This window comes from Nylanderia fulva, unplaced genomic scaffold, assembly GCF_048542155.1.
Source record: "Nylanderia fulva isolate GAGA-0341 unplaced genomic scaffold, ASM4854215v1 Scaffold671, whole genome shotgun sequence".
Classification (NCBI taxonomy): Eukaryota; Metazoa; Arthropoda; class Insecta; order Hymenoptera; family Formicidae; genus Nylanderia; species Nylanderia fulva.
In genome coordinates, this window is record NW_028190777.1 from 8,671 (window position 1) to 31,224 (window position 22,554).

The 22,554-nt window shown below is 33.1% G+C and overlaps 2 protein-coding genes across 3 annotated transcripts; both read left to right on the plus strand.

Annotated features, from left to right (window-relative positions):
- The first annotated feature begins 1,097 nt into the window (after positions 1–1,097).
- Positions 1,098–2,134, plus strand: LOC114942523 (uncharacterized). The gene is made up of 3 exons (XM_029317892.2): positions 1,098–1,214; positions 1,613–1,784; positions 1,919–2,134. Exons 1-3 carry the CDS (start codon positions 1,132–1,134, stop codon positions 2,132–2,134), a joined length of 471 nt encoding a protein of 156 aa, XP_029173725.2. The 5' UTR covers positions 1,098–1,131.
- Positions 2,135–11,856: 9,722 nt separating this feature from the next.
- LOC114942525 (uncharacterized) lies at positions 11,857–13,039 on the plus strand. Of its 2 annotated transcripts, XM_085488291.1 has the most exons (3): positions 11,857–12,044; positions 12,136–12,255; positions 12,392–13,039. In XM_085488291.1, the coding sequence occupies exons 2-3, from the start codon at positions 12,209–12,211 to the stop codon at positions 12,789–12,791; spliced, it is 447 nt and encodes a 148-aa protein (XP_085344417.1). In that variant the 5' UTR covers positions 11,857–12,044; positions 12,136–12,208; the 3' UTR covers positions 12,792–13,039. The 2 variants fall into 2 exon arrangements, with proteins under 2 accessions (XP_085344417.1, XP_029173729.1); XM_029317896.2 differs by having other exon boundaries at positions 11,857–12,255.
- The last annotated feature ends 9,515 nt before the right edge of the window (positions 13,040–22,554 follow it).

Genomic DNA, 22,554 nt, shown 5'->3' on the forward strand with positions numbered 1-22,554 from the left:
AAGGATCTGAATAGCTCAGCTGGAAGAGCAGTCGCCCGGCAAGCGAAAGGTCTCGGGTTCGATTCCCGATTCAGCGATTTTCGGATCTATATTTTTCTCTTGCATTCATTTATTTATTTTCCGTAGGGGGGTTAAAGGGGTATTGAAATTAAATCTCAAAATATGAGATTATTTCATATTTAAAATCTTGGCCGTGTCCAAGTAAAAATTTGGTGCCTTGTGCACCGGTATTTAATTCTAACGAAAAATTATTTAGTTTCGTTAGGATAACGCATTGTCATCCGCGATTTGGCTCTTGTTGCCCGTCTTATACGTTAAATTTATATTTATATTACAGAGCCTTGTTAAAACTCTTATATTTGATACACGCTGGCTTAAAAAATGCGTTTGTTTACCAACATTAATATATATAACAGAGAAAAGTATAGAATCGAAAGGATCTGAATAGCTCAGCTGGAAGAGCAGTCGCCCGGCAAGCGAAAGGTCTCGGGTTCGATTCCCGATTCAGCGATTTTCGGATCTATATTTTTCTCTTGCATTCATTTATTTATTTTCCGTAGGGGGGTTAAAGGGGTATTGAAATTAAATCTCAAAATATGAGATTATTTCATATTTAAAATCTTGGCCGTGTCCAAGTAAAAATTTGGTGCCTTGTGCACCGGTATTTAATTCTAACGAAAAATTATTTAGTTTCGTTAGGATAACGCATTGTCATCCGCGATTTGGCTCTTGTTGCCCGTCTTATACGTTAAATTTATATTTATATTACAGAGCCTTGTTAAAACTCTTATAAAGTTATTCATATTTATTTGTTTTTAACTTTCTATTGTTTTTCAAGGAAAAACAAATATTTCTTTTTTCATCGTTTCTAAGGAAAAAAAAAGACGCTAGCAAAAAACCGTAGAGCATTTCTTGTGTGTATCGACTCCAAGACGGTTGTGTAGTACATTCATTTTCTTTTTAACGTAAGTATTAAAGATTATTATGCTGAAAATATCAGTATCAAAATTAATAAATTCTACTTTCACAGAGCAAAATTTTGGTATAAAACTCAATGTTGAACATTATTTATATTATTAATAATTGTTAAAAAAGCATTTAATAATATAAACACATTAATATAGGTTTAACATGGCTTTAAAAGAAATAACAAATACCAATTTGTTTACAAAAAAAGAAATTTTGGAGGACATTATGGAAAACGATACGACTTTGTAAGTTATATTTTCTTAATGATTATGCATATTAATAATTAGTTATTATAAAGAAAATAAAAACTATAAAACTAAATTTACACACCTCGCGCGCACACAGTCACATGCATACATAAAAACACACACACACACACACACACATACACGTACACTTAAATTTTCACATGTAACATACACATTATACATTTAAATATACATAGATGCAGATACACACAAATATACAAACGCATACGCACAAAAACACATATACATATACACATTATATATTTATTTACAATTATAGTTTTACATTAAATAATTTTAGCAATAATTTATAATTTCAAATTTTAATTATATTAGATATTTTAATTTTAATCAAACATTTCCTTATTTCAATCAAATAAATTCTTTCATTATAGTGAAATAACTGGCTACGTCAGTTCAATATTTCAAATTAAATCAACCACAAGAAATGGCAAAACAACGCATCTTTTTAATTTTATTATGAGCAACGGTGAAATTACCATTCAAATTGCTGCCTGGAATGATTTAGCTTTTAAATATGCAGACATAATAACTCAAACAGAACAAGTAAGATATTTTTATATTTATATAGTATTAAAATAAGATTTTTTATATATTATTATTTATATAACATTACATTTTAATATATTTATATAATATTATTTATCATATTAATTAAAACAAATCCTTAAATTGTATAGGTTTATTCTCTACAAAAAGTGGTACCTAAAATCCCTTTGAGGAAAGAATATTTACATAATGCTTCATTTCCATACGAATTATTAATCCGAAGTTCCACTATTGTCGTTCCTATTGGCATTTATAAAATACCAAAAGAAATTGAAACAATTTCTTTGATTAAAATGCAAAATGCCAGAACCAAAAGTGGTTTAATAATAGGTAATTTAATATTATAATCTCTCTTATATGTTAATCAATATATTTAAATTTAAAACTTTTTGATTATCCAAAATCAAATTTTGATTTTTAATTGTAAATTTAATAATAATAATCAAATATAACAATATCAAACATAATAACAATAATCAAATATAACAATTTAACGATATCAAATAATAACAATAATCAAACATAACAACAATTATCAAATATAATTAAATATACTCAGTAAACACAAAGTAACTGTAACATAACATATATATTAAAAAGTCCGTTTTAATAAGATAACAGTTACGTGACATGCTCTGTTATATAACAGTTACATTATAGGAACAGACATTTTAATATATATTATGTTATTATTATTTTGTGTTTACTAACATAATCAAAAGAATTTAATTTAAGTTTTAGTAGAATATGCTTCTTTTATTTCAACTATCAATTCTGAAACATTCTGTATATTTGTTTTCATTAAAATTCCTAATTATATGAATTAATTATTATCTAAAATATTTTAATTTTCTTTTCAGAAATGGAACATCATATAAAAATGATTTTTAAAAAATCATCTAATAATCATTTTTACATTGGAGCGATTACAGATGGTTATTATAAACTGTCTGTTTTAATAACATGTAATGGAGAATTTACAGATAATTTCACTTACGGCTCACCAATTAAAGTAATAGGAAAAATGCAAGTACCTGAAAATAAACCTCCATATCTTTCAGTTTTGTCAGTGGAAAATGTGCAATTAATTGACGGCGAAAAAATGTCATTTTTGCAAACCTTAAAAGGATATCATCCTATTCCATAAATTTTAACAAAATTATTTTCTTTACGAAGAGACAATTTGATTTTAAAAATACAAATATTTTACATATTTAAAGTAATAAATAACATATTTTAAATACTTTAAATATTTACAATAAGTAACATTATATTTTAAATATTTAGCATTATTATACGTATTATTATATGTATTTTATATTAAATATTTAATACTACTATGTTTTACTTTCACGTTCTCATTTGCAAATAATATATATATATATATATATATATATATACGAAGTGTGTTCAAAAAGTATCGCGAATTTTGAATTTCCGCGGGTTACGTATATTCGATTTTCGATTTTTTTGTGGCGTTATATTGGTACTCATGTTTCTCATTTATGCCGACAAGTACGGCCATTTTGAATGTTCAGTTAATTTTTGACAGCTGCTTTGCTTGCACGTGTTTTGGCTCGTCTTCGATTTTTGCCTATTCCAAAAAATGGATCAAAGAATCTGTATCAAATTTTGTGTGAAAAACAAAATTAAGTGCGCGGACGCATTCCGAATGTTGACTGTGGCATATGGTGAAGCTACCTTGGACCGAAGCAACGTTTATTGGTGGTACAAAATGTTTTCCGAGGGCCGAGAAGATGTGAACGACGATGAGCGTGCCGGACGCCCGAGCACGTCAACAACAGACGAAAACATTGATGAAGTGAAGAAAATAGTATTGGTCAATCGTCGAATCACCGTTAGAGAAGTTGCTGAAGACCTAAACATATCAATTGGCTCGTGCCATTCGATTTTTACCACTGATTTGGGCATGACACGGGTCGCCGCGAAATTCGTACCAAAATTGCTCAATTTCGACCAAAAACAGCATCGAATTTTTGGCCAAAAACAACACACTAATAATGCCGCAGCCACCGTATTTCCCAGATCTGGCCCCCTGTGACTTTTTCTTGTTCCCGAAACTGAAGAGGCCCATGAAAGGACGACGCTACGCTACGATTGAGGAAATAAAGACAGCATCGAAGGAGGAGCTGAACAAGATCACAAAAAATGATTTTTTGAAGTGCTTCGAGGATTGGAAAAAACGTTGGCACAAGTGTATAATATCTGGTGGGGATTACTTTGAAGGGGACAAAATAGATATTCATGAATAAATAAATAATTTTTGAAAAAACAAAATTCGCGATACTTTTTGAACACACCTCGTATATATTGATAAAATGTTACAAATAAAATTCAGAAAAAGAATAAATAAATGATCTTCAATTAAATAATTATCTCCATAATTTTATCTTATTCAAATTCTGAATTTCTTTCTAGCTAATATGCGACTATAAATAGTTATTCAATTCAATTCAATTCAATTCTTTATTCGTCCCCTAAGGGATTGAAGGCGCTTTTAAAGGAGCGTTCCCCAACCTTACAAAACTCTTACAATTATACTTATATCTACTCTTATCTCTACTCTTACATCTAATTTACAAATAACTTAATTCTACCTTAACCTACTTATCTACTACTTTAGAGAGAGAAAGAACCGTCCCTACCTATCGCTTCGCTTCGGCTTCCGATTCCCCATATATTCTCCACCACCTCATTCATACCTCACTCATTCTCCTCCTCATACTTCCCTCGTCCTTTTCCCCTCCCTCCCCCTTTTCTTCCGTTCTCCCCTCTTCCCTCTTTTTCTCTATTTCTCTCATCCATCCTTCCCCTTCTCCTTCTTCCTGCAATATTCCCTTCATTCTTTCCCACCAGTTTCCCTTCTCCCCTTCTCCCCCACATTTTCCTATCACATGCTCCCATGTTTCATCTTCTATCCCGCATAACCTACATCTTCTTTTCTCCTCTTCTTCCCAGTATCTCGCCCCTCTCATCTCATTGTTCATTCTGAACCTAACTATCCTTCTCCATCTACTTTCCCCCCATCCCTTTCTCAGGTATTCCGGTAAACCCTCCTCCTTCCATTCCCCATACCATCCATTATATCTCGACTCTCTTATCCTCTCCCATCTTTCCTCCTTTTGCCTTTCCCTGTCTTTCTGTTCCCACCCCTCATATACTTCCTCTCCCCTTCCCCTTTTTTCCTCCATCTCTTTTCCTTCTATTCCTCTTTCTTCCCAGAATTTCTCCCTCTCTTCCTCCCACATTGTTCTTTCCTTTCCTCTTCTTATCCTCTCTTTCATATCCTCAAAACATTTCCTCGCTAAACTTCCTCCCCTTCCTTCCTCCAACTTCCTCTCATACCCTACCGCCCTCCTTCCTGCCCTTATTCTAAATTTGTCTTTTCCTATCTCCTCTCTTACCATATACCCCGGCGTGCACCAGTCTACTCCTAACGTCCACCTAATCCATCGCTCCTGCATTGCCTCCACCTCTCTCCTCTCCTTCCATCCCCATATTTCCGCCCCATATTCCAACACCGTCCCCACCAACCTTTCCATTAGCCATACTCTTTTCATCCAGTCTCCTGCAAACCTTCTCTTTCCCATTCCCCACACCTGTCTTATCACCGCTCCTGCTTTCCTAACTCTGTTCTTTACCTGCGCCTCCTGCCCCCCGTTCCTCTGTAGCTTATACCCTAAATATGTGAATTCTTTTACTTCCTCTAACCTTTTTCCTTTCCATCTCCACTCCACTCTCTTCATTCTTCCTCCTCCCTTTTTAAACCTCATTACCTTTGTCTTATCCACATTCACCTCTAACCTTTTCTTGTCCATATAACTTTTCATTTTCCCCAACATATGTATCATCCCTTCCTCATCCTCCGCCAACAGTACCATGTCATCTGCGTACGCCAAACAATGCACCTTTTCCCCTCCCAGTTTCACCCCCCCCCCCAACCTCCTTTTCTTAGCACTTCCTCTATATCCGCTATCAGCAGACTGAATAAGTGCGGACTCATTGGGCAACCTTGCCTCACCCCCCTTGCCGTCCAAAAATTTTCTCCCTCCTCTTTCCCCACTCTTACCTTACTCCTCATTTCCCTGTACACCTCTTCTATCCTACTCCTTAATCCTTCCCTCACTCCCCTCCCCTTCATTGCCTCCATTAACACCTCCCTATCTACCGAGTCAAACGCCGCCTTCAGGTCCATAAATGCCGCAACTACCTTTCCTCCCTTCTTATTTACCCTCTTATTCACCAGATAGTTCAACACATAGATACTATCCATTACCCCCATTCCCTTTCTAAAACCTGTCTGACTCTCCGGTATCATACTCTTCCCCTCCATTTCTTCCTTTAATCTTTCAGTTAAAATCCCCACGTATATCTTGTATAGCGTTGGCATCAATGTCACTCCTCTATAGTTTTCCACTTTATTCCCCGTTCCCTTTTTCAACAGTGGCACTATTATCCCTTCTTTCCACCTCTCCGGCCATCTTTCTCCTCTCCATACTCTGTTGCACATTTCCCATACCCACTTCTACCCTCTCCCCTCCATATTTCCATACCTCACTCGGTATCCCATCCTCCCCCGCTGCTTTTCCTTTCTTCAGTTTTCCCAGCATCCTCTTCACTTCCTCCCTGCTTATCTCCTGCTCCTCATCTCTCTCTTTTTTCTTTTCCTCCTCTTACAACTTTTACCTCTATCCCTCCCAATAAGTCCATGAAGTATTCCTTCCATTCCTCCGCCTTTATCTCCTCATTCACCCCTTCTCTCTTTTTCCTTTCCCTGTTTATAATCTTCCATACTTCTCCTTCCGTTCTTGCCTCTATCGCCTCCTTGTACCATCTTAGCCTCTCCTCCTCCCTTTTTCCTTTACACATTAGCCTATATTCCGCCCTTACTTTTCTATATCCTTCTCCTCCTCCTCCATTCCCTTAACTTTTTCCTCACTTCTTTCCTCTTCTCCTCACATTCCTCGTCCCACCACCCTTTCCTTTTCCCTTCTCCACTCTCTTTTTCTCCTTCTCTCAATTCCTCTTCTATTCTTCCTATTTTTTCCTCTAGCTCCTCTTCAATCCCCTCCTTCCACCCCTCTCCCCACTCTATTTCCTCTTTTATTCTTTCTCCTCCCCTCTTTGTCCATCTCCCTCTTTTTCTTATTCCTTTTCCCTCCCCCCTTTTTCCCTTTTCAGCTCCTCCTTTTCTTTCTAGCGTTACAATCAATGGGTGATGGTCCGATTCTATGTTATCTCCCACCTCCATTCTCTTTATCCTTTCCTTTACTCTATCCTCTCCCACCACATAATCTATTACCGATTTCCCTCTTCCTCCTGTATATGTGTACTCCCCCTTCCTATCCCCTCTTATCCCTCAGTTAAAAATTCCCCAACCCACCTCTTCCAACTCTTTTATCAACTTCTTCCCTTCCTCATTAACTTTCTTGTCCTTCGATCTTCTTTCTTCTTCCTCCTCCCCTCCTATCACTCCCCCCCTTCTACCTGTCCTTACGTTGAAATCTCCTCCAAATCGTCCATTTATTTTCTTCTTTCTCTTCCATCCATTCCTTCATTTCCTCCAATTTCCTTTCCATGTCCCCGTTGATGTATACGCCTATTACCCTCCACTTCTCTCTTCCTACTTCTAAATCCGCCATCATTATTCCCTCCTCCTTTTCTCCCATTTCTGATACTTTTATCTTCCCCCTCTCCTCCCTTAACCCATGATCATTCCCCCCATCGGTCTTCCTTTCTTCTTTCTCTTCTTCGCTGCTTGCTTCTCCCATCTATATCCTTTCGGTAACCTCTTTTTAATCGCCTCCCACCCCCTTTCCTCTATCCATGTTTCCATCATCACCACCACCTCCCAATCTTCTATTTCCTTCCAGAACTTTATAAAAAGTTATTCATTATATTATATTATACTTATATTTTTCAGAGTATCAATAATACAGTCATAAAATATTATTTCTTTCTTTACTTGAATAATGACATAATATGTTATTTTGCTATAATAAAAAAAAAATTTTTTATTAAAATAAAGAAATGTTTAATTAAATAAAATTAAAATATATAAATTAATAAAAATTTAAAATTATAAGTTATTGCTAAAATTATAATTTTACTATAAATATAAAATTATAAAAACTATCAATATTGGTAATATTTAAAAGACGTATTTTTTGTATTTTACATTCTAAATTGTAGTTAAAATTATATATATAATAATTCTGCTTAATTATTTTAGTTGTAATTACGTATAATCAAATTAAATAAATAGTAAATAAATGTGAATAATTATGTTTGTAAAATATGATGTATTTATTGATAAAATGCTACAAATCTTTGATAAATAAATTCCAAAAAAATATATAATTAATTTTTAATTAAATAATTATTTATCACACGCGCGTACTTACGCACGCGCACACAAACACACACAAACACATATACACAGACATACACACACATGCACACATATGCACACACATGCACATACACATGTACGTACACACGCACACTCGCACGCACGCACGCACAGTATAAAATTAAAATATCTATACTGATTCAAATTTTAAGTTATAAATTATTGCTAAAATTATTGATTAAATTATGCTAAAGTCATAAAATTATTATGAATTATTATAAAATTATAAAAAAATGTCAATATTTTAAATATTTTTTTAAATACTAAAAGATTATCATTTTCTACATTGTTTTTACGTTCTTATTTGTAGTTAAGATTATATAATATTTTATTTGTAGTTAAGATTATATAATAATTATAGTTATAGTTAATTATTTTTAATTCAAAATTGCAAGCTGTCAAACGAACATTGCATCGCTCATCGTCGCGCACTTCACGTCAACTTGCGTCGCGAGATCGATCGCGTCGCCACGACCAATCACGATCGGAATAAAGCGGCAACAATGGGATCGCGATTTTCGGCAAACTTCCTGGTATCACAGAGATTTTACTGCAGGGATAATGCTGGACGAATATAACTTTGCTTTTCCTTTAATTCTAACATATTTAATATTTTCCTTTTTTTTTGCATTTCTTGCGTGAAAAAACTGTTCATATATTTCTGTTATAACTTGATTATCTTTATCGTCATTATACATTTCATTTATTAAAATAGTTAAAAATACTTTGAAACTCATGTCTCTCTACTTCACACTTACATACAACAGTATAAATTATTTGACAGTTTTGAATTTGCGCGTATAGAAAAAAATCAACACGTTTTAGTGACATGGTTGCTGGTACCTATACCAAAAATAGTTCCGCCTCTACCAATAACAACCACGGTACATGTACCAAACAGTTGCCAAAAATCGCCTATTATAAAATTTAGAAATTCTGGTGCTTTTGTGCATGCATTGGTTTCTGATATGGGGTCTAATTTTATGCAGCTATCCCGTGAATTAGGTATTTCGACAGAAAATTCAACATTTTTAGTAAATGAAGAGGAAATTTTTTATATTTTTGATACTCCTTATTTAATGAAAGCAACTCGTAATAATTTATTAAAATATAATTTTAAATTTGATAATAAAGTTGCTTCATAAAATCATATAATCCAATTTTATAATAGAGATTCTAAACAATGAATAAAAATGGCTCCTCATCTAACAAAATATCATATTGAACCAAATTCCTTTCAACGAATGAAAGTAAAATATGCTGTCCAAATATTTAGCAATCGGGTAGCTGCAGGTATATGCACGCAAATGTCGTTTGGTTTTCTTCCAAGTGAAGCAGTTGGCATAATAGAACTTATTGAAAAATTAGATAAATTATTTGATATTATAAATTCATTTGCTTTAAATAATCCAAAAGAATATGGAGAAATTTATACTGGTAGTGAGAAACAAAAAGAGTTCTTAGAGAAAATGTTACATCTTTTCAAATATATTACAATAATTAATGCCAACGGTTCACGTGTTAATGTAAATATTAAATGTTTTCAGTGCTGGCAGATTACAATTAATAGTATAATGCAGTTATGGGATAAAAAATTAAAATTTTTTAATTTTCCTTATCTTTGAACACGAAGAATTAATCAAAATTGTGTCGAAAATTTCTTTGATACTATTATGCAACAAGATGGTAATTCTCTGAATCCGACATCGATTTAATTTATGCGTGCCTTTAAAAAATTACTCAGTATTAAATTTCTACAGCATTCTGAATCTCAAAATTGTGCTCATGATAATTACCAAATGTTAAATTTTATTAAGAAGCCGTGTTCAAGTAAATGTTTAAATCAAACTATTCCACTTTTGCCACGTAAAATTTTAGATATCCCAAACCATGATTACTATTCCATGGATCTGCCAGAGGAGAATGCGTTTACATATGTGTGTGGATGTTTGATTAAAAAGTGTATGGAAATTCATTCCTGTAATACATGTATATTATATGTAAATGAAAATAACGCTGTTTTAGAGGACACTATATTATATTGTTCTTTTCGAGCTTATTCTAATGAAGAAAATAATTTATATGGCTATTTAAACATACCAAATAGCAATTTTTGTTTTTAAATCCATCAATTAGAAGAATTATTTGTAAAAAATTTTGAAAATAATTGTTTTAAAAGAAATATTGCCAATTATCTTTTTTATTTAGTGCAAACTATACTTTTTGAATTGCTATGCCAAGATTTTTTTTACTAATTTTTTGATAAAATTATTTTTACGTACGTGTATATATTTTACATTAACACAGCATAATAAATCATGCAAAAGCATTAGTAAGAAAAATAGGAAACTTCTAAATGTGAAACATTTATAAATCTTAATATTAAGTATACAGTCTTATAGCCTGTCTTATATATGTTAAATTTATATATACAGTCTTATTTTCATAATAAAAAGTGTGATTGCGCTTTAAATGAAATATTAATATTTATAACATTTGCTTTATATATATCATACATTAACATTATTAACAACTTGATCTTATATATACATAATTTTTTATTAAAATTAATTTATTTTACATGTAGTAATATACTAAAAAGAGAGCAAAAATGAAGAAAGAGTGAAAAAAAAGTTCAGATGGCAGTACTGTTATACTCGCTGATTTCGCGCATGCGTACTCCATTTTATGTTACACAAACATCAAAGGTGCCGACAGAGAGTTGTGCTATTGTATATACTGTGATATTACTTCTATAACAACTGTGGAACGCTAGCGAATTTTAAGCAACACTTACTGTAAACGCATTTTAATTAAGCGAAGAACTGTAGTGACATTGGTGCAACTGAACTTAAGACGTTTCAATAAATAGAATCTTATATAATACAAATTTAAACAATTAAAAAATGCGTAAAAAGATTTAAAACCTAGAACATTAGGTTTGTTCTTCTTGCTTACACTTCGTACACTATCGTGTAAAGTGTACACTTTGGCGTTCTTCTTGTCGGAAATGACGTAGAGTTGTGCGATTACACTGGATTACACGCTGTTCGTCTTGAAAAGTGGATCACACTTTTATGACGAATTTTACACTGGTTTACACGAGCCTGAGAGGTGGTGTACGCAGTGTAAAGTTACACTAAGAGGTTATAGTTTTCCACGATTGCTTCCTAATTTTATTTTTTACAATGGAAGAAGTCGTATAAGTGCCTAAAACGGCAATAGTATTTCGAAATGCCGATGAATCAATAATTATTGATGAAGAAGGTTACATAACATGCCAAACCGACAGTATGTATACATTTTTAATTGTTTTATTTACATATGTGTTTTGTTAATTGTATGTATACATTTTTAATTGTTTTATTTACATGTGTATCATGTTAATTTGTAGGTGGGCTAACTTTTAAAATACACACTTCCGAAATAGATTTGAATGGTCCACCCATTACATGTACTTTGGATAACGAAAAAGTTTTAATAGTATTAACATCTACACACAGAACAATAGACACACCGGACACTAACATTTCCAATCAAGAAAATCAGAAGCCAAACGTCATTCAACACAATTTTGAAATTTTTACATGAAATGATGCGAATACCAAACTATTTTTATCACTCTACAAGGAGAAGAAAGAATTAGTTAGGTTCTAGAAGAATTAAAAATTTTAAAGAAATGTGGAAGCGTATAAGCGACGAGATGAGAAACTCGGGATACGACGTGACTCCTATACAAGTGGAAAATAAATGGAAGACTTTAGAAAGACAATATAAAAAAGTTATTTCCAATAATAATAAGACAGGAAGAGGGCGGATTACCTGTAGTTACCAAACGTTTACGTATAGCTAAAATTGAAATAATAATAAATCATAATAAATTGATGCTTTATTTTTACTTACATGCTTTTACAGGGAACTGACAGAAATTTTGGGAAAGAGCCACAAAATAGTTCCACTTGCTGTGGCGGGTCCGGAAATAAGAGTAATGGTCCGAAATAGTATATCAGATCTCAGGACTTTATTGAATAACAGGTTTGTTTCGTAAATACTAATATCATCTATGAATTGTGATTTAAGTATATTTATTATTGCATATTTTGAAAATTGTTCATATATTTTCATATATTATCATTAATTTTTGAAAATTAATTTTATTTTTTAACTTTAGTGCGCCGATTTTAATGCCAGTATCGACAACAATTGTATTACCAACCACATCAAACGTAGAAAAAAGAGAGGAACCTGAAGATATGCCTGTGGCTGATGAAAGTGAAGTAGTAACCGTACCTGAAAATGCCAACCTCGTTGCTGTTGCTAAAAAAAGAATCGCCACTGGAACAACGGCAAAGGCATTGCAACAGTGCCAAAAAGAGATGCAAGAATACAGGAAGACACTCGAAAAACGCGATGAAAATCAAGATAAAATGTTATCACAAATCCTGGAAACCTATAAATCAATAAAAGATAGACAAGAAGAACATTTGACCGCAATAGAAAACCACAGAAAGGAAACTATTCAACAAAGACAACGAAGAAACGACTTATTGGAAGAAAAAAAAATTCATTGAAAGAATTTTTAAATTTATTTTTAAAAAATTAACCAGTGTGACGTGGCGACTCTTCTTTTCAGTAAATTTAGCCGACGATTATATTATTTTATTCCATTTATTTTCCACTTGTATTGCAGTCACGTCATATCCTTAGTTTTTCATTTCGTTACTTATGCGTTTCCACATTTCTTGTACAGTGTTGAAAACAGCTTTGTATTATATTTGTGAAGTTTATTGTTTATTGTTGATTTAATGGAACAATTTAATAAAAGAATTTTTATATTAATATGAAATAAGGATTTTTATTGAAAACACATTTATTATTTATAATTCACAAATAATATAATATATAAGGCCTTTAAAAGATAAATTTACATAATTCTTATTTAAATAGAATGTACAATAATTGAGACATTTATTGTGCTGCGAGTTGTCTACATATTTCATCTCTAAGTTCTCGTCCCTGTTGATTATCCTGCGGTATTGCATTATCTCCAACCATATTAATCAGTGCATTTACAGCATCAGGATCAGGTTGATTTTCATCGGGAGGTGGTTCAAATAACTGTAAATCATTAGCATTCGCCATATTGTGCAAAACACAACATGCATGCACAACCTGAACCATTCGAACAATGTCTCGTAACTTAAAATGGTACAATTGACGAAATCGCTGTTTCAGATTACCAAATGCATTTTCGATAATAACTCGACATGAACTCAATCTTTGGTTAAAATTGATTTGAGCTCGTGTCAAATGTCCGTTATCTCTATACGAAACAATCAACCGTTGTAAACAGGGATACGCACTATCTCCAAGCAAGTATCCATCTTCTGCAAATTAAAAAAATTGGTTCAGTAAAAGATTGTACACTAAGTCTCTTTACAATAGCATCCGAATATACATTTTGATATTATTTTAATCTAAAAAAAATTACGTCACAAACCTCCACAAAGTTCATTCAGTCTATTGTACACAGGCGATTCCCTGAAAACTCTTGCATCATGAACCGATCCAGAGTAACCGATAAACACATTCATAAACTTTTGTCCGTGGTTCACAATGCCTTGTAACTGAATGGAAAAAAATTGTTTCCTATTTATGTACAAATCTTTGTCTTCTATTGGTTTGTCGATTCGAATGTGCGATCCATCTATGGCACCTGTAATAATGAATTATTTAGTAATGAAATAATCGAAATTCTATATGTATGAAAATAGTACTTTTGAAATATACCTATTACTCCAGGAAATCTGTTTTGCATTTGTAGAAAATGTTCTTTAATGGCTTCTCTCTCTTGCATTGTAGGAAATCTGATGACATTTGGTGCAAGAGATATTAAAAAATTTGTGATCCGGGATATAACATTGTACAGCGCACTTATGGTAATCCCAAATTTATCTGCTACATCCCGATAGCCACTGCTTTCATGTCCAACGTACCAAAGAAAACTTATGATATGTTTCTCTGGAGAAATAGGCTCGTAGCCTGCATAAGCTGTGATAACATACATAGATATAATAAGATATTATATTCATAAAATTATGCAACTAAAATATGTTATTTATAAATAATATTAATGTATGTGGAACTCATAATTATGATATAATTAACCTTGTAATGCCAAAAAAATTTGAGATGCTGCAAAACGATTGATCAATTCATTGGTCACTTCTCGTGATAAGCGAAAGTGCATTATGAAATCACTCTCAGTGTATAAATGTACAACATTTTCAATATAATTTAGAATTTTTACGTGATGTACTCTTTAAACAACTCCTAATACTGGCTCTAATAATTGTCCAATGTCTTCATCTAAAAAACAATGTTTTGAGGTTAGATTACATAGGTTAAATTACTTTAAACAGTGGTTAAATGTACTCACATGTAGTAAGTAAAAAATTATTTAACTATCTTACCATTATTTGCAGCAAATAAAACAGGTGGTTCAGGAACAATCTCGTCAAAATCCTCTTCATCGGATGACAAATCAGATTCAGACTCCGACTCCAAAATGTGATTAAGAATTTCTACATTTAATTCATTCATCATTTTGTGATAATTGTAACAATATAACCAATAATAAATTTTAAACAATAAAATTCCACTTTTTTATTAAAACTTTAAATATGAACACTATGCACAAATAGCTGTCGTATTTATAAACACTTGATGTTACACTTCGGCGTTCTCGTTGAAAAGCTTACACTTTACACTGAATTTACACGACGTTACCCCCACTCTCAAAAATTGGACGGAGTAAAAGTGTACACTATACACTTTTCGTGTAAGCAAGAAGAACAAACCTATTGTTTAACAGAGCAATTGTACTTAAAAATATCTGCAAACATTTTTAAAAAGGATGGAGAGATGTAAACTAAAATGTGAAAAACAAGTTATTATAAATAACGTAACAAAAATTAAAAACCATCAAAACTTTTAGAATTATATACCAACTGCGAAATATTGAATCCGCAAAATATATAAAAAAAACTAAGATCGACAAATGTAAGTATTGAAGGCTTGATCGACTAATATAATTTGCTAAAGGTTTCTTAACTACGGAAAGGCATTCCGCCGTCAGGCCATCTGTCGGTGGGAGGTAATACTAAACACAAGCCAAGAAACTAACTATTATTTTTATTTTTATCGACAACAAGGGCTCTAAATCGAAGGATCGGGGGAAAATCTAGCCATATACATTCCCGTAAAAGTAGAACGTTCCATCTTGCACGGTTCAATTGTTATTAATTTTTTAATTTTCAAAATGTAATATTCGTTTTTAAGAATATTTGCAAACATAAATGGCTGTAACTCGGGCCTTCGGTGCGTGATGTCGTTGGCACTCGCGTTTGTGCAAAAGGATAAGCTTCTATCTCCAACAGTTCCTTTGTTATTAATTATTCAAATTATTTTTTCAAAAAGTAGTAACTATTTCTTTTTTTGCTTTTTGTCGACATCAGGGATTCTAACTCGGAGAATCGGAGGACGGCCTCGCCATCTACGTTTCTGCGAAAGTAGAACGTTCCATCTTGCGCGGTTTATTTGTTATTAATTTTTTAATTTTTAAAATGTAATATTCTTTTTTAACAATATTTGCAGACATAAATGGCTGCAACTCGGGCCTTAGGTGCGTGATGTTAACACTCACGTTTGTACAAAAGGACAAGCCTCCATCTCCAACGGTTCTTTTGTTATTAATTATTCAAACTATTTTTCAAATACATATACATATACATGTAGCGACTTATGAATAAATTCACCAGATCTTTTAAGAAAGTAATGTTTATTCATTGAAAGTATAAAGCGAAAGACAAAAAGAATTAATATATAACAAATAAATGAATGAATGTGTTGTTATGGAAATATTGATTTTTCTTAAAAACATTATGTTAATTAATGAATTGAAGTTATTACAAATGTATAAAGATGTAAAAAGTGTAAAAGTGCAGTGAAAAGTGTAAGGTGTAATAAAAGTGTAGAGTGTAAATGAAAGGTGTAGATGATGAATGCTACATACAAGGTTTGTCAAAAGTATGGGTACTTCTGAATATCTCATGAGGATGACGTTTTTAAAAAAATGTTAAAAATCAAATTGAATGCTTAAAACGTCGCTAGTGATATTTAAAATAGGAACGATATATTAAATTTGACCCAAACTACACAAAGAAAATTTTTATTTTATTTCCACAACGTTTCGACCATTTGTTTTTGGTCCTTTTCAAGTGAGAAACTAGAATGATACAATTAATTAAGATTAATAAAAATAAACATTTTGATGTTAAACGCAAGAATTAAAATTTACATACTTTCTTAATAAAAGCGCAGTTAGGTGACACTGTTGTCATCATTAAACAATGTAATTATATCGGAATTTTTAATACATTTGAAAAAACTTTTGAAAGAACTTTTGAAAGAAAGAAACCGCATTTTGTCGTTATAATGGAGGATCGTCAAAAACTGAGTATGTAGAGTTTATACGACCTTTATAATTTTGTCATAGATGTTGTTTAAACTCTCTTCTATCTTGTTTAAGATAGATTACCTAACGACAATAGAACTAATGTTGTGTATAAAATTGACTGTAAAAATTGTGATTCTTCATATGTCGGTCAAACAAAAAGACATTTGCGTACTCGTATAAAAGAACATTTTAACAATATAAAATTACATGTAACAAATCATTCGGTCATAAGCAAACATAGACAAGAGTTGGGACATGAATTTGATTGGGTATCACCCGTTATATTACATAATAAAAAACATGTTAAAAAGAGAGAAATCGCAGAGATGTTTTTTATCAAAAAAGTTAATAATACAGTTAACCTACATAAAGACACAGAGAATTTAAACAACATCGATGACATAATTATAAAAATCATAAACTCTACATACTCAGTTTTTGACGATCCATCATAACGATAAGATGCAGTTTTTTTCTTTCAAAAGTTTTTTCAAATGTTTTAAAAATTCAGATATAATCACATTGTTTAATAATGACAACAAAGTCAACTAACTGCGCTTTTATTAAGAAAGTATGTAAATTTTAATTCTTGCGTTTAACATCAAAATGTTTATCTTTATTAATCTTAATTGTGTCATTCTAATTTCTCATACTTCCTATGTTAAATACAAAAGTTTTAGAATTTGAACGTGCGCACTTGATGGTGCTCTTGAACTTGATCTTGAGGTCAAATTAAGAGGTCAAATCAAAGACAACTTGATTTTTTTTTAATAGGACTATCTATTTTTGATATCAGAATTGGAAAGAACGGAAATGTCACGTTGAAACATGTGGTCATAAAGAAGGATTAAATTGACCTTCGGGAGTTATTTCAAGGCCAAAATAATTTTTTTGCAAAGCAATTGGAGTCGGTTTCTAAAAAAATAAAAATGGTTGCATGAGTGTTTTAGCGTACAAAAGAGATATCTGGTAATGAGATAATTTGACCTTTATACGAGGATCAAATACAGAGGATAGAGGTCAAATTATAAGAGTGTCCTCATCGTCAAGTATCTTATTTTGAATCCTACAACTTTTGCAGGAAACATTTTTCTCTTAAGTGATTTATTTTTGAAATATTTGGCCGTTCCAAAACTTTGGGGACACTCTTAATCGAAAGACGAGAAGACAGACCGGATAGAAAGCGAAAGTCTAACGGTAGAAAAAGCGTCGACTTCAAGAATACGCTGCCGACAATAAAGATAGAAAACGCGAGAATTAATTTTAAACGAACAGTCCGATACCTTAGAGTTATTTTCGACCACAAGATGAGAGTTAAAATGGATTGCCAAAAATTAAGTAACAGCCGTCGAGTCACTATTCCAAAAACTAGGTAGAGTCGCGCGAGCCAAGTGGAGACTTAAATACGACGCGTTAAATGTTATATACCGTGGAGCCTTTGTACCAAAAATAACGTACACCGTCGCAAGTTGGGCGGATTTATGCACAAAACGGGACATCAAAACTTTGAAAGCGGCGCAGCGGAGAGCGCTAATATCGATTATTAAAGCATATCGGACAGCATTCTTCGAATCACTTTGCGTAGTAGCAGGAGCAATGCCGGTTGACATTCTACTAAAAGAATACGCGACGCGATACCACGCGCGGAAAGGTCAGGCAATAAATTTCGGGAACGTTGAAATACCCGCGGAAACCAAGAAAAAAATTGCAATAAGTATTATTCAGGATGAGGCAATACTAAACATGTGGCAGACAGAGTGGGAATCTTTAAACAATGATCGTACCACTTTCGTCTTCTTCAATAATGTGCGGAACAGAATAGTCGCACAAACGCTCCAAACTGATTACTGGGTCACACAGGTCTTCACCGGACACGGAAATTTCAGAATCACGCACATCGGGTCCTAATGGCGTAAGTGCGGTCCCTAGGAGGAAAATCAGCTGGAGAAGCAGGAGGGCTCGCTCGTTGTGGCTAAATTGTCCATTCTGCGTACGCCCGTAGGCGCTGCTGGATTTTTTTATCGCCATTTTCGAGGCGGTTCCGGTGACGGTAGGTAGCAGTTGTGGCGTATGCCCGTATGGGCGAGGTAGCCGAAGCTCGTCGCCTTCGCGGCGGCAACTTTTACAATAACTGTCTTAAACGGTCCCGCCGGGGTACCGGCCGATTCTCCGGAGTAAGGTCGCCCTCATAGAAGGGTCTGTTAGAGTTAACAAAGTATTTCCTCTCTACTCGTGGGATTAAAATGAGTTATGATAAAATGCCTAATATAGTTTTAAGTAAAAATATAAATAAAATTAAAAGAACTTTATTGACCACCACTGGCCAAGAGTAATAATTCTTTTATTGCAAAAGAAACAACGTTTCGACCCTAAATTGCGTCCTCTTTAGGCTACAAAAATTAATTACAATACAGTGTAAGTAAGAGACAAGGTTGAAAGTAATAACAAAATAAAACGTCTAATTTATAATTATAATATTATAATTTGTAATATCCATTGTTGTGTGCCCCGGGTAAGGCACAAGGAGTCGCACTAAATTAGGATGAGGATCCGGGGCGTCAGGGCTTGAATCGGGATGATTGAATGAATGCACTTCACTTTTTCACTATTAAAGAATTTTTATTTGAATTAACTACTTGACGTTTTCTTTATTTCCATTAGTTAACTATGACTTCGTGAATCGCGCGCGCGACTGCGATAAGATGTTATAGATCGCACGCGGTTAGCGAGGTTACTCTAAATTAACGACTCGAGAGCGACTCCTGAACGCGTCTCCTGCTCCGTTTTTATAGTCTTGCTTTTTGGAAGTTCTTTGATCGGAAAGGGTGCCTGGCAACAGGTCAAGGACCTAGGTGCAAGCGAAGTAAATTCCAAGTTCCTTCCGCTTTGCTTGCACATTGGGCAATTTCGGTTCTGCGTGTATCTCGCAGCGTATGCGTTTTTACGCGGTCAGTGCCCGTCGTCAAGCGGATGTAATATGAGTAATTATACCTTAATAGTTATATTTTTTAGAGATATAACACCATTATTTAATGTAGAATGGTAAAAACTATACGCTCGTGATGTCAATTTATAGTATAAGATCAAAATTTAAAAAACTTGACATAATATAATTAATATCCTAATGAAAAGTAGTACTCCTTTTGATAAGTAACGTTAGATTAACCGAACACAGATTAGCCAACAACAAGTCAAAAACATTGTTAAGAGAGAAATAAAAGTCGATTAAATAAGATAAAATAATCAACACAACTAAAATAATACAACTAAAACCTCCGTAAACAGAAAATAAAACGTATATACATAGTAAATAAAAGTGATATTAAAATGGAATTATTATAGGTAAAATATAAATAATATAATGCGTTACTAAAAACTAAAATAAATTAAGAATAGTGTCATAAATCAAATTTAAATGTTCGTGTCCCTTTGCAAATTTATGGAATTTTTTTGTTTCTTAATAAAAATCATTTCACTTATTTCTTTCTTTATTACGTTAGCTTTGTTATGTAGGATGGAAACATTAGTCCAAATCATGGTTAAGCGACACTCTATGTTTATTAATGACAGAATAATTAGTTTCATTCTCCAGTTTTTGGTCGAATTAAATGCATCTCATTATTTGTCGAAATTTGTCACTAACGATCAACAATTATTTGTAAAGAATTAGTTTTATGTTTTTTGATGTTAGAGTTATGTTTTTTTATGCGCGTATCCAGATGACGTTTGATTTTCCCAATATAACAGGAATTGCAATTATTACAAGAAGTATACAGTGGAACCTCTCTCAGTTGGATTGATGCGGAGACAAACCCGACTGCGAGAGGTATCCAATAGCATGCTAGAAAGCGGTCACGATGGACTTAGCCTCTTTCCTTCTCTGTCTTCGACACAGTGCCGTGCAGTGCTCAAGTATGGAGGACGGAATCCTTACATATTTTACGAAGTGAGTGTATATTTATAATTTTGTCGCATAGCAATTGCAAAAATAATGCGACATAAGCATGCGTATGTGATCACACAACATGTATATATTACCACATGCGCATCCTCATATCGCTGCCTTTCGTCCCGTGCATTGACAGATTTCCTAAACTCGTTATTTTGTTTCAGGACAATTTCATGCAAAAACGCGTCGATTAAGCATTTACATAAATACAGTGAGATAGACAAAGTCAAGAAAAAATACCGGCGATTAGAAATTTCTAAAAAAATAGCAATATTGAGTTGCTTGGAAAAAGGTGAATCCGTTGCAAAATTGGCAGCTAAGTACAACGTCGCACATTCTACGATATGGTTAATCAAAAAGAAGAAAAATGACCTTTATAAATATGCAAGTTTAGTAAAGGATAATGACGGTTCTTTAAAGAAAAAAGTAATAAACTATGTAGAACATCAGCTTCTGAATAAAGCGTTATTTATGTGGTTTCAACAACGGCGTTTACTAGAAGAACCAATCTCGGGTCCACTTCTAAAAAAAAGCAATTATCCTCAATCAAAAATTGAATGGCCCTGATCACTTCAAAGGAAGTAACGGTTAGCTATGGAGGTGAAAAATTTATGTCTATTACGTATATATTATTTATATATTATGTACATAAATATGTATGTATACATATTTATGTACATAATATATAAATAATATAATATAAATATAAATAATATATAAAATACATAAATATGTATGTATACATATGTATGTATACATATTTATGTATATATTATGACAGATTTAAACAACGACATGATATTCGCGAGCTCAGCGTTCAAAAAGAAAGTCTGTTTAGTGATAACGAAGTTGCACAATTATTTTTTGCACAGTTTTCTGCGGAAATGAAAGAAGAAGAATACGACTCTAAAAATATATACAATGCGGACGAGAGTAGTTTGTTATGGAAAAATTTGCCAAGAAAAACTCTCGCAAGTCGTTCAGAGCAAACTGCCCCGGGACGAAAAGTACTAAAAGATCGAGTGACTTTCATGCTATGTACAAATGCCACAGGATCGCACAAGCTCAAAATTATGGTTATCGGAAAATACAAACAGCCTCGCTGCTTCAAAAACGTGACTAATTTACCAGTTTTTTATAAAAATCAGAAGAGTAGCTGGATGGACGTCGAAATTTTCGAACAGTGGTTCCTAGAGTGTTTCATACTAAAAGTGGAAAAGGAACACAAACGTATGAAAAGAGAAGGAAAAGTCATACTTTTTGTTGACAATGCTCCATGTCATAAACTTTCAGCTCGATGTATTACAGAGAATCCGCATTTTGTCATCAATTTTTTTCCTCCGAATGTAACAGCAATCATTCAGCCAATGGATCACGGCGTCATTGAAAAATTGAAAAGAATGTAAGTAGTGATATAAGGCTGGTTCTAACTCATGGCCTCTGAGCGGGGTGCGGGGATATCCTAAGGGTGGGGGAATGACGTCACACTGGGCAGGGGTTTATGACTGCCCAAATTTAAAAAAGGGGCACTCCAATATTCATAAAATCCTTTTTTTGGTGCATTTTATTGTTCCGACATACGGAAGGGAATTGAGATTTTAGGGCCAACGTTGCGACAAACTGTCAAAATGTTATTTATAGGCGGTACGAGTGTAAAAGCGCTGACGTTCGGCAGCTTTGTATCCTCGCGAAAAATCTTCCATAAACGGAAGAGAAACATTTTCCTTTTTTTTTTTTTTACAACACATCGGCGCCAACGTTCGGCTGCCTTACTCCTCCACACATAAAACGGCATGGGAAACTATTTTTTGGGATACACCAAATGCTAAAAAAGAATACAGAATTAGATGAGATATATATAAGGAGG